This window comes from Myotis daubentonii, chromosome 11, assembly GCF_963259705.1.
Source record: "Myotis daubentonii chromosome 11, mMyoDau2.1, whole genome shotgun sequence".
Taxonomy (NCBI): domain Eukaryota; kingdom Metazoa; phylum Chordata; class Mammalia; order Chiroptera; family Vespertilionidae; genus Myotis; species Myotis daubentonii.
Window position 1 is genome coordinate 39874618 of NC_081850.1, and position 17562 is coordinate 39892179.

At 42.4% G+C, this 17562-nt stretch overlaps 1 protein-coding gene across 8 annotated transcripts in view; it reads right to left on the minus strand.

Annotated features, from left to right (window-relative positions):
• Positions 1-6612: 6612 nt before the first annotated feature.
• CEMIP2 (cell migration inducing hyaluronidase 2) overlaps positions 6613-17562 on the minus strand; it is a 76101-nt gene continuing 65151 nt past the window's right edge. For 7 of the 8 annotated variants that reach the window (XM_059656896.1, XM_059656897.1, XM_059656893.1 and 4 more), the window contains 5 exons: positions 17325-17544; positions 15678-15776; positions 12086-12240; positions 8999-9102; positions 6613-8665 (listed from right to left, as the gene is read on the minus strand). In XM_059656896.1, coding sequence (XP_059512879.1) covers positions 8469-8665; positions 8999-9102; positions 12086-12240; positions 15678-15776; positions 17325-17544 — 775 coding nt within the window. In that variant the 3' untranslated portion in view covers positions 6613-8468. Of the gene's footprint in view, positions 8666-8998; positions 9103-12085; positions 12241-15677; positions 15777-17324; positions 17545-17562 lie in introns of those variants that run through there. The other variant, XR_009447619.1, reaches the window with a different exon arrangement.

A 17562-nucleotide genomic window follows, 5' to 3' on the forward strand; every position in this document is an offset into this window, starting at 1 on the left:
TAGAGGGTCGGCCTGCAGACTGAAGGGTCCTGGTTTCGATTCTGGTCAAGGGCATGTACCTCGGTTGCAGGCTTGATCTCCAGTGGGGAGCATACAGGAGGCAGCTGATCGATGTTTCTTTCTCATCAATGTTTCTAACTCTCTATCCCTCTCCCTTCCTCTCTGTAAAAATCAATAAAATATATCTAAATAAAGAAAAATAACAACAACAACCAAATTAGTTAAGTAAAACTTCCAGGAGCACGTTACTTTTAACATTATAGACCAGTGGTTCTCAACCTTCCTAATGCTGCGACCCTTTAATACAGTTCCTCATGTTGTGGTGACCCAACCATAAAATTATTTTCGTTGCTACTTCATAACTGTAATTTTGCTACTGTTATGAATCGTAATGTAGATATCTGATATGCAGGATGTATTTTCATTGTTACAAATTGAACACAATTAAAGCATAGTGATTAATCACAAAAGCAATATGTAATTATATGTGTTTTCTGATGGTCTTAGGCGACCCCTGTGAAAGGGTTGTTCGGCCCCCAAATGGGTCGCGATCCACAGGTTGGGAACCGCTGTTATAGACACTGTGGGCAGATATTAAAATAGCATTGTTACCTAAGAGGGAATTTGTTTCAGACACAAGGACCAACCTGATTTTGAATGAGTTTAGCAACAACTAAGGATCCTGAAGGCAGTGATGGGGAGTGAAAGGTACAGAGAGGTCTGAGAATGTGGTCTTCATCAGTGAAATAAGGCTTTAGCAGTGGACCCTGGGCAGTAAAGAGGGGTGGAGGCGTGAGTAGGAAAAAACGGGGTGCAGAAACCTGGGAAGGCTTGCTGCCCAAGACGCTCCTTTTCCAAGTGCTCAGCTTCAGCTTGTCATATAAATCAGCTCGGAACCATTGCAGCATGTTAACATTTCCCTACTTGGTAGGAAAGAGTGAAAACGTACTAAGAGAGAGATCATTACAAATGAGATGTTTTCATTCTGTGTTGGTTTACGGTAAAAGCGATTAGGAGAGAGAAACCATTAGCTGAACTGAGGTTTCTCCTCATGAGAAAAAAGAGCAGGAAACCGCACACACCAGCGGCAGAAGAGGGTGCAGCAACATTTCCATTCTAGAGTGGTCTTTCCACGTTTCACAGCTCCGGTCCATACACAGCTGGTCTACTGAGGGCATAAAAGCAAACTTTATGGGGATTCTCAAACCAGTTCACTAAAACTAGGGCTGCCTGGCCTGAGGGCCTGCTGTCTAGACCAGTGATGGCGGACCTTTTGAGCTCGGCGTGTCAGCATTTTGAAAATCCCTAACTTAACTCTGGTGCCGTGTCACATATAGAAATTTTTTGATATTTGCAACCATAGTAAAACAAAGACTTATATTTTTTATATTTATTTTATATACAGTGGGGCCTTGACTTATGAGTGTCCCAACTAACAAGTTTTTCGAGATACGAGCCGTCTCTTGGCCGATTTTTTGCTTTGAGTTGCGGGTTACGAGCCAGCTTCAGATACCCCACAGCTAGTTGGCGCAGCGAATGTCACAGTGAATGCCACAACATCAGCCCAGCATCACGTGTCTCACTCGTTCACTTTAATGATTTGACATACGAGTAATTTGAGTTATGAGCTCCGTCTTGGAACGAATTAAACTCGTAAGTCAAGGCCCCACTGTATTTAAATGCCATTTAACAAAGAAAAATCAACCAAAAAGATGAGTGTCATAGGTTCGCCATCACTGGTCTAGATACACACTGAGTAAGGGAAGTGCATAAAAATAGGGCAAGGGCTTTCATAGGGTGTTCTCAGCGGTTCCTAAATCTGGCATTATCTCAGAAGTTTGTTTTGAAAAATGCATATTTCCTAGTCCTTAGCCCTTGAAAAACTACTAAATTAGAATTCATAGATGTCTGAAAATCTGATACATTTTTTTTAGACAAACCACCTGTGTATTGTTGATGACAAGCTGTGTCTGTGAACCATGGCTATCCTATATAATAAAAGGCTAATATGCAAATCGAATGAACAGCGAAACAACCAGTTGCTATGATGTGCACTGACCCCAGGGGCAGGTGCTCAACACAGGAGCTGTCCCCTGGTGGTCAGTGCGCTCCCACAGGGGAAGCGCTGCTCAGCCAGAAGCCAGGCTCACGGCTGGCGAGCCCAGCGGTGGTGGTGGCAGCCTCTCCCACCTCCGCAGCAGCACTAAGGATGTCTGACAGCCGGGGAGTGGGCCTAAGCCATCAGTCGGACATCCCCCAAGGGCTCCCAGACTATGAGAGGGTGCAGGCTGGGCTGAGGGACCACCCCCCCCCCGCCCCAGTGCACAAATTTTATGCACTGGGCCTCTAGTTCTCATATAATCCCCTTTGTAACTTTATAAAGTATTAGCAGCTCCATTTTATTGATGAGAAAGCTGAGGATCAGCAGGAGGAAACCGCTCAAAGCAACACCACTGGTAAAGAGCCTTAGCTGGCATCAAACCAAGTTTGGTGACCAAAGTATCCACCATACATAACCCAGAGCAACAGACTGTAACAGGCACTTACCACACCATCTCAAGTCCACTAACTACTCACATGCACATTTTGGAAATAGGCGACAAGTTTTGGCGTGGTCTCTCCTCTGTCAGACTCCTGTCTTCATGGAGAGCTCGTGATGCTCCTGGCCTCCTGAGATTTGTAAATCCTAGTCTCCCCCATCAGAAACCTATCTGACCTAAGCCTTCCTCCTTCTGGGTATTGTCTGGCCGGCGTGGCTCAGTGGTTGAGTGTTGACCCATGAACCAAGAAGTCACGGATTCCCAGTCAAGGCGCATGCTTGGGTTGTGGGCTCGATCCCCCCTAAGGGGTGTGCAGGAGGCAGCCGGTCAATGATTCTCTCTCATCATTGATGTTTCTATCTCTCCCTCTTCCTTCCTCTATGAAATCAATAAAAGGATATTCAAAAAAATGGGTGTTTATGACCCATATAAGCTGGTGGGAGAAAGTAAACTTGTTATGCCTTCCCAGATAGTGTTCCACCCTCTTTCTTGGCAAAGACCAATTTTATTATCCCCCAAGACCAGTGGTCAGCAAACTGCGGCTCAAGAGCCACATGTGGCTCTTTGGCCCCGAGTGTAGCTCTTCCACAAAATACCACATGCAGGCGTGCACGTACAGTGCGATTGAAACTTCGTGGCCCATGAGCAGAAGTCGGTTTTCAGAAAGGAGATAGAAGAAACAAGTATACAAGACGTGTGTGGATGGGAGAGTTGGAAGAGGTCGACCTCGGTGAACGTACCTCAATCAGATGGAGGACGTTTTTAGCAAAGGCCAGCTTAGGAGTACCCTAATTAAGTTAATAACAATGTACCTACCTATATAGTTTAAGTTTAAAAATTGTGGCTCTCAAAAGAAATTTCAATCGTTGTACTGTTGATATTTGGCTCTGTTGACTAATGAGTTTGCCGACCACTGCCCAAGACCAACCAACAACCTCCCACCACTGCCATGAAATTCATGTATTCAAAGACTTTTGCTTCTAAAGCAAACTGCTTGTATGAAATAAATCATCCTACCTTAAAAAAAGATCTGTAATTACCAATCAGGGGTTTGATATATGGGAAATAATTAAAGTGGACACAAGTCCGTTCAAACGCAAAGAAACTTGTTTTTGTTAGTCTGCACAGCCGGATTGGGGCTATATGTACATTTCCCTTTAAACTCCCTAAAATATTAAAATGAACTTGCAGAAAACAAAGGATGGCTGGGATTTTATTGTAGGGATAACTGTAACTAATGGAATCATTCTAACAGTGACAATTTCACACTCAATGGAGAGAGGACTTTACTACGGGCTCCAAGCCTTTGCCCCAGCAACAGCCACATACTGTGCTGTGCACCAGACCTGCCCTGCATTAGTCACAAAGAGTTCTGGGGAAGACGGTGTAGAATTGAGCCATCGGGGTTAAAAACCCAACATTCAGATGTACTCAGGTGCACTCTCTATTTACAGAAAAGAGGGAAAGAAATAACGGGGGCTCCCCTCTATGGGGTTCTCAAAATATAGTGTTCCTGAGACCCACGTAAGGAGCTCGTTGTAAAATCATATTGCCAGCGTCAGCTCCCAGAGATGCCAATTCTCCAGGGCTTGGGATTCTGCATTTTCAATAAACACCTCAGGAGATGCTGATGCAAGTTTTTTTCCCTAAACCTCCTATTTAAAAAAATTCTCAAACCTTAGGAAAGTCCCAAGAGCAGTACAATGAACACCAGTATATCCTTCAGGGAGATCAAGGGTCAGCCAACTTTTTCAGTAACGGAACACATAGGAAATATTTTTGGCTTTGCAGGCCATACATATAGTCTCTGTGGCAACGGCTCAAATCTGCCATTAAGTATGTAGGTCGGTCAACATGTGAGCAAATGAGGGTGGCTCCCTTCCAGTGCGACTTCATTCATGGACATAATTTTCACATCATAAATTACTCCTCTTTTGACTTTTCCCAACATGTTGTAGTTAAAGATGTAAAAACTGTTCTTAGTTCAGAATTGGTACAAAACCAGTCAGGGGGACAGGTCTGGCCCACATGGGTAAGTTTGGCAAACCCTGAGAGTCAAATGTTGTCATCAGGTCTGAACCTTCCTGAAGATGAACCTTAAATTTGTTAGTGTTTTTCATAGCCGGAGTAGTCACACTATCCATCTGAGGAATGAAAAAAAAAAAAGCAAATCTATGAAGTTGTTTTCTGACCTCTTTGTTGGATTTTCAGATATAACATTGTTATTGATTGCTTTGGCTGATGTTTTTGGATGCCCTGTGGGGCACAGTTCCTCATTTATAAATCTCCACAGTTTGGTCATTCTCTAATTTTATCACATAAAAAAAGTGTGAGTGCCCTTCCGCACAACCCCAGGGCCTAATTAGCATCCTTTTTTCAGCTTCTCTCTCCTATTGAAGACAAATTAGGGTAAAAAACCTCTACCTTCCCATGGACTCCAGAGATCCAGCAAGATGTGAGCATTGTGTTATTTGTGAACAAGGGACTCGGGGTGCCTGTCCTTGATTTTTTCTTCTCCCTGACCTTACGTTGAAAATTTGTTCCAGCCCAGCGTGTCGGCTCACATTTCTAGCAGCCTGGGCTATTACCAAGTAAGACTAACAGTAATGATGCAAATCTGTTACCCAATTATCCCCACTCAGTCTTCACCTCTAGGGGAATTTTTCCTTATTAAACATGGCTCCGTAAGTATCTGAAACCCAAACAAGGATTCTGGAGGATAAACTCCCAACTCTGCATCATGAAAACTACAAACATTGTCTCGATGGAATCTAAGTACTTAACTACTTAGGATCAACCAGGGGGGAGAAAGAACACTTGCATTAACTAAGAGCATTCCTGCTTACTGAACAGCCTTTCAACTGGACTTATCCAAACATTACCTCATCTCTTAAGGAATAAACACCTAGTTATCTGAAACATTCAAGCCTCTATCCATCACCTCCTTGCCCACCCCTCCTCAAACAATCTAAATCTAATCCATTTAATGGCTGGAGGATGTGTTCTCTCCTGATGGGGCCGGAGAACAGAAGAGTCAGAAATAACCCCTCCCCTCCCCTCCCTGTCTAAACATCAGCTTAGTGGTTGCTTTGGAGTCATCTTCTATGAGACTGCGTCTGCCTTTCATCTTCTCACAAGCACTCTTCCAGCCTCTGCCGGTAACAAGCAGCGCGCTGGTTCCGGTGGCAGGGCAGGAACCTCACAGCAAAGACATAAAACCTGAGTCGCTGACTTATGAGGAGGCCCTGTGTTTCCCATCAGCGGGCTGATGGGTACATGGCCACATTTCTGGAGCTCAACCAATTGCCTCACCTGATGGAAAATGCTTATGAACTTATAAATTACCTTTGAATATACTTTCTCAGTAGAAATAAAACAGATTGCTTAGCTCCCAATGGCCTAAATGTGTATATAACTTTAGATGACCAATTTAACCATTTGAGATAATTAAGGACTAAAAACTGCATTGAAAAGTTCTATTAAAAGAAGGTCAAGGGGGGAAAAAAGGAGACAAATGTACTACTCATTGTAAGCAATAAAAAAAAGTTAAAAAAAAAGAAGAGAACAGTAAAATGCTTTGTTTAGGACGATGAGTTCTGTAACATAGGAATTGCAAATAAAAATAACAGATAAATGGAATTTTGTTTTGTCACAAAAAATTGCAGACTGGAGTTAAACAGTGGGCCTATTATATCAGTGCAGTGGTTCCTAAACCTGGCTGCATGCTAGAATCACTCCGGGAGCTTTAAAAAAAATTCCAACGTCCAGGCTGCACCCCACACCGATCAAATCTAAACGTAGGGGTTGGGGAGGGGGTGAGACCCTGGGCTCCATATTTTTCAAAGCCCCCAAGGGATTCTAATGTGCAGCCAAGGTTGAGGACCTCTGCATTGGAGAATAACCCCTTCCCTTCTGAAGCTTAGCCTTGCAATATCTACTTAGTGGACAGTTTCCCCTTTCTCATTTCTGCCAGTAACTTCTTTACAGCTGAAATGTGGAATTTAAAAATGACAGATTGGTTGACTGGTTGCTAGATACATAGCCACACACACACACACACACACAAAAGAAATACATGCACACATATTTTTATTTATTTAACTTAGGGCTGATAATTAGCATATAAATCAGAAAAAAACTGAGTGCCTTAGAACTATATTACATATTCTCTCCAAATCTTTAAAGAGCCAAACTCTAAAAGACACACACACACAAATATTTACGTCATAAAACACACAGACACGCACACACAATCACACACACTCAAGCCAATCCCCTTCAGGAACCACGATCCAATAATATACTTAATAGGTAAGATCTCATTCATCACTGTACCAAACGAACCAAACAAACAACCCCCCCACACACACACTTTGATTAAGACGTGTGCCCTCGGGACGAGCACTTGCAGTTAGAAAGGTTTATCGGTAGCACTTTGAGGTAGCATGTGTCATAAAGTAACAGAAGTCGCAGAGCTGCTCTGCAGCCGCTCCTGGACACGGGGATGGGCCATCAGCCGAGGCTCTTGGAAGAGGAACGTGAGTTTGTCTGTACTCGTGGCCACAGTCAGCCTGCACACGCTTCCTACGATCTCGCTGTGGCCATTCCTCCACTACGCGTCATGCATTGTGGGATTAGGAGAAGGTAAAGGCGTTTTGATGCTTCTTTACTCTTGGCGTGGTGGTGTCCCGGGCCAGGAGCCCATCTCCTTTTGCCTCATGCAATCCTCATGGGCAGGAGATGCATGCAGCCAGCGGAAGGCAAAGAGGGCGCCCTGGCACCTTCTTAAAATCGGCTCTAACAATTAAATTCAGATGACTGACGATGACGGCGTTCATTTCGGAATGTCCCCTCTGTGATCTGACCCTTAAAAGGCTCTCCCCTTTTTCTGCCCCCTGAGTACAATATTTTGGGGTATCATTAAGCTTTCTGCCGTTTTCTTGGCAGGATGGTGAGCAGAAAAGCTTTAAAAAGAATCTACACACAAAAACAAAAACAAAAAAAAACCTGGGTGCAGGAGCAACTCTAAGAACAGACTTCCTTTGTGCAAGTTGAAATGACTTGAGTTTACAGTTCAGGAGAACAGCCTGCTTCTTCTTTTTCAAAAAAAAAAAAGAGTAAGTAAATATTCAGCTCAGGTCTGCATTTTTAAACACAAATATACAGTCCAAACAGTTAAAGGATTAAAGCTGCAAAAATGGTCCCAACAGACCTTGGTGTAGGTCAAAGTTCTGCCCAATGGTCACAGATTAAAGGGATGTCTAATCCCTACAAGCCCTTTGTCCCAATGCACTACTTCCTGTTGGAAAGGTGAACCCTTAGAAGGAATTGATATACAAATGAATAAAAATAGCACATGTCCAGGCAAAAAATGGGCATGAGCTGGGCCTGAGTTGCCACTTAAAATTCTATCATTCAGGATCATATAAAATCCTCAAAGGCTGCCCAGAACCAGGGCCCAAGGCATCACTAAACATGCCAGCCACCCAAGTCAGCTGCTGACCCAAAGTCAATGACACAACTGAGCATTAGACTTCAAGTATCCAAGGTGCTACAAGAGCCGGTCCTCTCAGGGACTCAGGCTGATTCTCAGAAGCCCTCACCGCACCCCACCCCACGACATCCCATACTACGAAAGGGGAAGCACTGCTTGTGGTCACTACAAAACACAGGGGTGGAAGGTGAGGAGTAAGAGAACTGCTCTCTAAGTATACCAGCCTAACAGATACAAATAAATTCTTAACATTCTGTACAACTACAAGGTGCATGAGCTGGTATTCAAGCAGTCACTTTAAACTCTTTCTTTTCTCCCCTCTCTGTATCAAACAGGAAAATGGTTCCGTTGGGTTAACAGTGTCATTTTAAAATGCCATAAATTAAATAAGTTAGTTCACATTTTTCCCCCAGCACTTAAGTTACAGTTAGTCTCTAATGTGCTTTTGAAGTTTGCTTTAACAGCTCCAGGTCTCTCCTGCGGACAGCGCCAATTCTGGGACAACCATATTCCTCCAGCTGCAAAGGTATGAATTGTTCCAGCAGCCCAAGGCCCTGTCCAGCAGGACTGGTAAATAGCTTAGTCCATGATGGTTTAGAGTTTCCGCTGAATCCCAAAAATATGGTGCTCCCTAAAAAAACAAAAAAAAACAGAAAAGTTCAATTTGTACAACTCCTAGTTCTAGGTAAGATACTGTCAGAGGTGAGCAAAACAAAGACGGCTATAAAACAAAACAACTACACCTCCTTACACAGCAAATGAACTCTTACCACCCACCTCGTGTCCCAAATAACAAACCACATCCCAACACACTTCCTCCAACACAGTCTCCTCATTTAGAAAGCATCTTTGTGATACGTGAGCAAAATAAGCTCCTGAAAACAGTCTGGTAGCTGCTTTTCACCATAAAAATGTGGCTGTTGCTGGCCTCCTAGGAACTTTGTAGAAGAATACAAACACAAACCTTTGTTAGAAAGATGAGCTGGTTTGGCTAATCCCAGAGGTATTAATGAATCTGAAATGTTCAACTGCTTTATTTCTCCTCTTGTGCTCAACAGAACAACAGACCTGTACGTAAAAGTTAGGAAAATCAGAACAAATTTCAATAATTTCACATGTATTTGCTGGGTTCCGTTATGAGGTATATACAGTAGAGCAGTGATTCCCAACCTTTTCACCTCATGGCACACATAAACTAATGACTGAAATTCTGTGAAACACCAAAAAATATATCTTTTGCTGATCTGACCAAAAAAAAAAAAAAAGTATAATTTTGATCATTCACACAGGACGGCTATTGTTCTGTTGGCTGTTGTCATTTTTGCATTGGACAGGTCATGTCCCTGACTCAATAGTCAGGTGAAACATGCTTTAAAAATTCTTTCGGCACCCCGGTTGAAAATCGGTGCAGTAGAGAATAGAAATACTAGATAAAAGCAGAACTCAAAACAAAACCAAACAGAAAGAACCCAGGTGTTTTTTTCATTCCTGCTATTACAAGTTCCCTGCCTCACCTAGCACCTATGTTGCTATTACAAGAGGCCTCTAAATGTAGGGGAAACAAGTTATTTTAGGTCAGCTGACCTAGTGGATGCTTGGGACACAGACCTTTTATGGAATAAACTATTGTAACAGGGGAAGTTAGTTTTGTTTGTTTCAGATGCTCTTTTTATCTATTTATTAAGTAAATAAATGAACACCAATTCTAAAAAGAAACAAAATAAAATCTGTTCCCCATGGTTTGGTTTAAATTTTTGTCTTTATTATGCAGTATATCAACACAAATATTCAAATGTGTTTGTGGATTCTCTCTTCTCCTGACCTCTCCTCTGCCAATACCGCACTAGCTTAATCACTATGACTTCATGGTTTATTTTAATATCAAATAAGCCCCTTGTATTAACATAATTTGTTTAAAATTTGTATTTTATTACTCTCCCACACTGATTCTTCCAGATGAACCGCACTGTCATATGTGAAATTCAATGGAAAAGTGACCAGCTGGGACTCTAATGGAAATGTGTTAAATCTCTAATTTAGTTAGAATGAATCCAGACAGTATTAACTTTTCCACCCAGAAAAAGGGAATGTTTCTCCTTCTATCCAACTCTTCTATATCCTTTAGTAAAGCATTTATTTTCTTAATGTGGGTCTTGACATTTCTTATTAAGATTCTTAAGTTTTACATTGGTGTGGGGTTTTGTTAAAGCCTTTCTAACAGCAGTAGTGACTAAACCCAGAATCGGGCCAGGGCTCTGACCATAGCAACCCTGAGGCCTGACCTTCTTCTATGGTCACAGTGACTCAGGCTGGTCCCATGATATCACCTACAGGTCCTCTCACCCACCTGCACCCCATTCATACCCAGTGTCTCTAGAAGTCACTGCCAGTTGCACCGTAACTTCCTAACATTTTGTTAAGATACAACATACACACAGAATAGTATTCCTAAGTGTGCAGCACATTCAACTTTTGCAAACTACACATACTTGTGTAACCAGCAGATCAAGAAACAGCACTACAAGTAGCTCAAAAGCCTTCCTAATAACAACCTAGTGACATTTTAATGAGTTGGCTGTAACTCATAAATCTGTAGGGTGACTTACAGGACCTACTGCTTTGTCCTAAATATTTGTGGTGAGATTTATGTACTAGATTGTTTTAGGTGGAATAAGTGCATGTCATTTCAACATTAGGAAAAATCTTTAAATCCTTAAAGAAAACCAAGGCCTTGGAAAGGGATTCCCTACAAGTGTCTTAAACCAGATAGAGCTATATAGACACATTGCAAATGGCACTCAAATAATCCAGTGACTTATGGGACTTACTGAGATCTGGATCTGTGATGTGTGAAGAGCGCAGGTGATTAGATCAACTGAGGATGAGCCTAAGGTTGGATGGGCCTTTAATCCCTGGGAAGCGAATGTTCTCCCCTTTAGTGGCTTCACTAAATGAAGGCTCGTGAGTAAATCAGCGTCTGCAGAGAAGCCCAGGGAGCAGGGAGGAGCCTGAACTCATCTCCCGGCCGCCAGGCAGCGTCTGACAAAACGCAGAAAAAGAAAGGTTTCTCTCCTGGGCACCTTTCTTCAGAAATTAAACGAAGAGAAACTAGGGCTCTTAAAAGAGAGACCACATACTCATCTACTTAAAAATCAAAGTGCTCCTTTCTAGTCACTTCCAAGTGATGAGTTCATCAGCCACAGTCATAGTATGTTGCTGCCTGAGGTTCCATCAGAGGCTCAGAGTAAAACTGACTATAAAAATTGTTTTAAGCCCTGGCCAGGTGCTCAGTGGTTAGAGCACCGGCCCTTGGACACAAGGGTCGAGGGTTCGATTCCTGGTCAAGGGCACCTACTTTGGTTGCAGGTTCGATCCCTGGCCCCAGTTGGGGTGCGTGGGGGAGGCAACCAATCAATGTGTCCTTCTCACATCAATGCCTCTCTCTTTTTCTCTCTGCCTCCTCCCTCCCTTTCACCCTGTCTAAAAATCAATAGAAAAAATATCCCCGGGTGAGGATAAAAAAAAAAAAAATGTTTTAAAATGATAATGACTTTTCTGAATGAGTCAGATGCAATATAGATAAATTTATTACTAAAACACAGACAGTAATGGTCTGAATATTGAGCTTTTCTCCTTATAAGAATCTTCCCACCATCTGCAAACTCTTCTAACATCCAGGCTCCCATTATATTTTGTTTTTTATTTCAGAGAGGAAGGAAGAAGAGAGAGATAGAAACATCAATGATGAGAGATCCTCACACTGGGGATTGAGCCTGCCACCCAGGCATGTGCCCTGACCAGGAATCGAGCCGTGACCTCCTGGGTCAACGCTCAACCACTGAGCCACCCCAGGCGGGCTAAGTCCCGCTATGGAGAAGCCGAGGTTTACAATGACAAGCAGCTCAGACCACACAGGCATCCGTCTGAGATGAGAAAGGAATAAAGCCCCAAATGCCCACAGTTATAAGGGCAGGTAAACAAACCAAAGCTCAGGGTGAAGCAGGTGTCACCGAGCAGGTGGCTGTCCCGCTGTGGAGCAAGTCTCACTTACCTTGGAGGGATGCCTGTCTTTAAATACTCTCCCACGAGGCTGACATCAGCAAGAGAGAAAAACGTTTTTTCCGTCAGCCGGAAGGGGACGCTGCAGGCATCCACGATGAGGAGAAAGACACCCGCACTTCGGAAGGGAAAGTCGGTGCCGTTGACCTGAGGATACAGAAACATCGTCTGCTGTCGTCACCATTTCAATATCTCTGGAAGGACTCCTCTCCAGCCCATCCCTCTGTCTTCTAAACCCGCAAATCAAATTACACCAGGATTCAGATGCCAGGTGCCGTTTACTCTTTCTCTGCTGAGTTTGGAAATGGTGCTATGTGCTCATTGACTTTGCCTTGGCTGGACTTTACAGACTGGATAAGAGGCTCTGAGCAGAGCGTGGCAGCCCGCACTCGGCTGAGCAGGGGGACTCTCTCTGCAGGTTCAAGGTCTTCATTCTTTTTCTTTTTTTAATATATATTTATTGATTTCAGAGAGGAAGGGGGAGGGAGAGAGAGAAAAACATCAACGGTGAGGGAAAATCATTGATCAACTGCCTCCTACATACCCACTACTGGGGATCAAGCCTGCAACCCGGGCATGTGCCCTAATCGGGCATGGGCCAATACCTTCATTCTTACACACATACTCTCTCATTGGGGTCACAGCTTTCTAACTCAGCAATCAGGTGGCAGCCTCTATACCAGCGGTCCTCAAACTACGGCCCACGGGCCACATGCAAATACAAATATTGTATTTGTTCCCGTTTTGTTTTTTTACTTCAAAATAAGATATGTGCAGTGTGCAGAGAAATTTGTTCATAGTTTTTTTTTAAACTATAGTCTGGCCCTCCAACGGTCTGAGGGACAGTGAACTGGCCCCCTGTTTAAAAAGTTTGAGGACCCCTGCTCTATACTGTAGCTCAGCTCACTTACTGTCACACTGATTCAGAAAAAAATCTACACTCCCCCTCCGCCCCCCCCTCCGCCCCCCGCAATGGAGTTCAGGTTTAGAACATCAGAGGAGCTAGACTGCCTCATCTCCATTGTTTCATCTCCTTTGAAATCAAAGTGGAAATATGGTAATTTTACCAGTTTTTAAGCCAGGAGTATATTACTATACTGTATAATTTCCAGTCCTCCCCTTTAAATGAACGGTTTCATACCTTTTCCAAAAAAAAATATACTCTAAACACATCCAAAGTCATTCATTCCTCAGCCAGAAAGGAATAAAAAGAACTTACTAGACTGAAAAATGATTCAATACTGAATTAAGCACACTGTTTCTGTTTAAAATTTATAAAATTATTAACTATGCTAAAAGCTAATAAAGGAGAAATACAGTCACCACTATCCTTTATCCTCGCTGGGAGAAATTATATTTAAATTTCATTTCTAATCACTATTGATCTGCCAGGAAGCAAAATGGCCTTTTAGCTGTGTTTAAATTTATCTAATCCAGAGGATGGTTCTGGAAATGCTTGAGGTAAATTAAGTACCACTTTAGATTTGGAAAGACTGGGAGTGATTCTCTTATTTTTAAAAATCTGACATGGACAACAGTGTGGTGATTGTGTGTGTGTGGTGGTGGGGGGAGGGGGGTAGAGGTGGAAGAGGGCATGGAGGGTATAAATGGTGATGGGAAATTTTAAATTAAATTTTAAAAAATGAAATAAGAGGCATTTCTTATTTATTTCATAAAAATAAAAATCTGAATACTTAAAATTGAGATACATTTTGGGGAAAAATATAAAATGACCTTCAACACACTCAAACTGTCCCTCCCCCAAAACCTAATGCTTAAAGGAAATATAACACTTTCCATAAAAAAACAAATAAAGCAATGCCATGTCCTAGCAAAGGCTCTTCAGGAAACATATGTGGAAAGTACTACTGGTAAATATGACAAAAAACCATGTCCTGTGACTTTTCTAGGGTCCCAGGCACCTAATGTGTGCAGCAATAGAGTGAAACAGTGTCTTCAGAGCCTGTGGCATAGCCTGTATGAGGTTTTTTGGGCAAAACAATATATTCTTTTCTTTTTTTTTTTAATATATTTTATTGATTTTTTACAGAGAGGAAGGGAGAGAGATAGAGAGTTAGAAACATCAATGAGAGAGAAACATCAATCAGCCACCTCCTGCACATCTCCTACTGGGGATGTGCCCACAACCCAGGTACATGCCCTTGACAGGAATCGAACCTAGGACCTTTCAGTCCGCAGGCCGACACTCTATCCACTGAGCCAAACCGGTTTCGGCAACAATATATTCTTTAATTATCTAGTGAGTATATAGCACAGGGAATATAGTCAATAATATATTGTTCAGTGACATGATTACTAGATATATCGTAGTGATCACATCATAAGGTATATAAATGTAGAATCACTATGCTGTATACCTGAAACTAACATAATGTTGTACGTCAACTATACTGTAATTTCAAAATTTTTATCTGGTGATCTAGTATTGCACCCAGCTCTTGCTTCCTTTATACAACTGAGTCCCTCCAGACACCAAGCTGGAACTCGAGCGCCTAAACATCTTCCTCAACTGAAACTTTATTGCCTGTTGATTAAAAAATACTCCCCATTTCACCCTCCCCTCCGGTGGGAATATTATATTCTTAACTCAGAGTTGTCAAAAAGTCAAATTTATGTTCTGGAGATGGAGAGTAGTGATGGTTGCACAATATGAATATATTTCATACCACTGAACTGCACACTTAACAAAGATGAAGATGGTGAATTTTACGTTACATGTATATATTAACGCAATGAAAAACTGAGAACGAAATAAAGAGTAAGGTTGAATTTTTTCCACATTTATGTGGATTTGTGAATGTGTTGTCCACCACTTTAAAAAAAAAAAAACAGGGCTCCTAAAAAGACCACGTGAGACCGGGCCCAGGCCCTGGCTGGAAATAGCTGGGTGGCTAGATACCTGCTCCCCAAAGAGCTCTTTATATGGTGGCACTCAAGTCAGCCGGATTTTGGACAGGCCACCTGCCAAGAGCCGGTTAGCACTGGCTGGCTAGGCTCTTCGCCCAAATTCTAATGCTGACACTGAGGCTCAGGCCTGTGCTTCTATTACCCCACTTAGGAAAGACAACCGACACTGCATCTTCACTTTCCTCATCGGAAAACTGGGAGCCAGGGAACCTCAAACTAAAAGGCCGAAGAAAAATTTTAAAACTCACTGCTCACATTTTAAACAAGCAACTTGAAAGTTCCTTTTACGTTTCAAAAACCAAGGTTAATCACTATTTTTCTACATTTTGATTGCCTGTGGCAATTATTTTTTAACCCAAGATGCCTTTTCGCTTATAAAAATGAAATCTGGGTCGCCTGTAACACTATTAATGAATAAAGAGTAATGTGAACAGTTTAACATTTACCTAAAAGTTATCGATAAACAAAGTTTTTAAAAATATATTTACCTAGAAACATAAATGTTTAAGAGATATTTATAACTCTATTGTATTGCTTGCCACCAATAATCAAAATGTGGTCACAAACAAGTGATTGTTGCCAAAAATAATTGATGTCACCGGGGTGAAACATAAAAGTGAGGAGCTGAAGTAGTGGACACGCCAGATGGTACTTACAGAGATGACAGACGGGTCTCCGCGCTGAGTCTCCACTTTACTGGGTGACTGGAATTGCACGGGGAGGTAGCTTTTATGAGGATCACTAGTAAACACCACCTAAACAGGGGAAAAGTGCCGTATTTTGTCAACTGCATCTGCCTTCAAAAGGATGCCGCAAAACAAACTCAATTACAACAAATTAGTTGTTTAGCTTTAAATGATTTTTATTGATTTTTAGAGAGAGAGAAAGGGAGAAGGAGAGAAATATCGATGTGAGTGACAGTATCAATCAGCTGACTCCTGTACACCCCGGGAATCGAGCCCACAACCCGGGCACATGCCCTGAGTGGAAATCCAACCAGCAACCTTTTGGGGTAGGGATGACACTCAAGCAACTGAGCCACACCAGCCAGGGCAAAGTAGTGTTTTCCTGAACTTTTATACCTTATTTCATAACCTAGAATTCTACCTTTTGATACTGCTTAATATGAGAAGATTTTGTTCCTCATTTTCTGGAACAACCACCGTTTCAAATAATTGTGATCTTGTTAATAAAGTCAATTCTACAAATGACTAAATAAAAGTATTTTGTATTTACATCTTTGTAAACATTTTATGCAAACACAGTCACAAGTCTGTTTAAAGATCCTTTTCAGACCAGTATTCTGAACTGGGACTTAGTCACCCCTGGACTGAGGAGAGTACAGATGAGAAGTTTGAAAACCTTTCGTGGCCTTGTGCATTATCAGGTCTAAGCGCAGTATGTATTTCTGTGGCAATTCTTGCTTTTAAAAACATTCTCTAGCCCAGTGAAATGTGGACACACATCAGAATCCCCTGCTGGGCTTGTTAACGCACAGACAGCCAGGTCCCGCTCCCAGAATTTCTGGTTGAGCAGGGCTGGAATTGGGCTCAGGAATTCCAATTTCTCACAAGTCCCCTGGTGCTGCTGTTGCTGCTGGTTAGGGGTCCACACTTTGAGAATCATTTCCCTTAACCCATATTTGTTTATATAAAGATTAAGTATTAATGCTACACCTCTTTTGTACTTGGAATTGATCTGACTTCCTTTGGAAGGAACACTGTGCCTGATTTTTGGGTTTCCTTCCATTGCAATGCTTTTTCAAGATCCAAAAGAAGAACAGCTAATTACAAATATTTCAGGAGAAGTATTTCATTTCTAACTAACTAAAGCCAGCTTATCCTTTTAATTACAGGCAAATAAATAGCATCTGCTTCCAAATGAAGTGGTGGGGGGGGGGGGGGTCGTGGAGAGAGGAGCTCTCCACCTTCAAAACAGAAAACAATTTCCAGGAGTTGCATTTTCAGAAGAGAAATTTCACACTGCCAATAAAACAAAGTATTTTCTACATCACTGACATGTAAACCCAGAAACAACAGTGCAGCAGAATCACATCTGAGAAAGAGAAGATGACAGCCAATAAATCCAGTCACCCAGGGTAAACTGCTGTATCAGAGAAGGAAGGTATCTTTATTATAATTTGGACAAGGTTGCTTCTTATGAGCATCACATTCTATAATGGGCCAAAGTTCAGGAGAAACCATGCAACACTGACAAATTGGCAATATGGATGTTTCCCCCCAAAATGCGCCTACTGCAAAGAACCTTCCGACCTCGTTTCAGGCCACAGCCCACTCGTTTACCTGGCGGGTCCCGCAGCCTTGACAGGGTTTCGTGAGCATGGCCGGCATCCGCTTGAGGGCTGACGGCTTCCTGTAATACTGGGGATATGCTTTGGCCATGCAGTTACTGGTCTCTTTTGAGTCTGTTGCCGCCTGGATCCTGACTCTTTCGCATCCCTGAGATGAACAGTAACTGTGGCCATCCCTGCGGCCTTGGGCTTTGAGATACAAGAACAGCAACCTGTACAAAACAGAACGC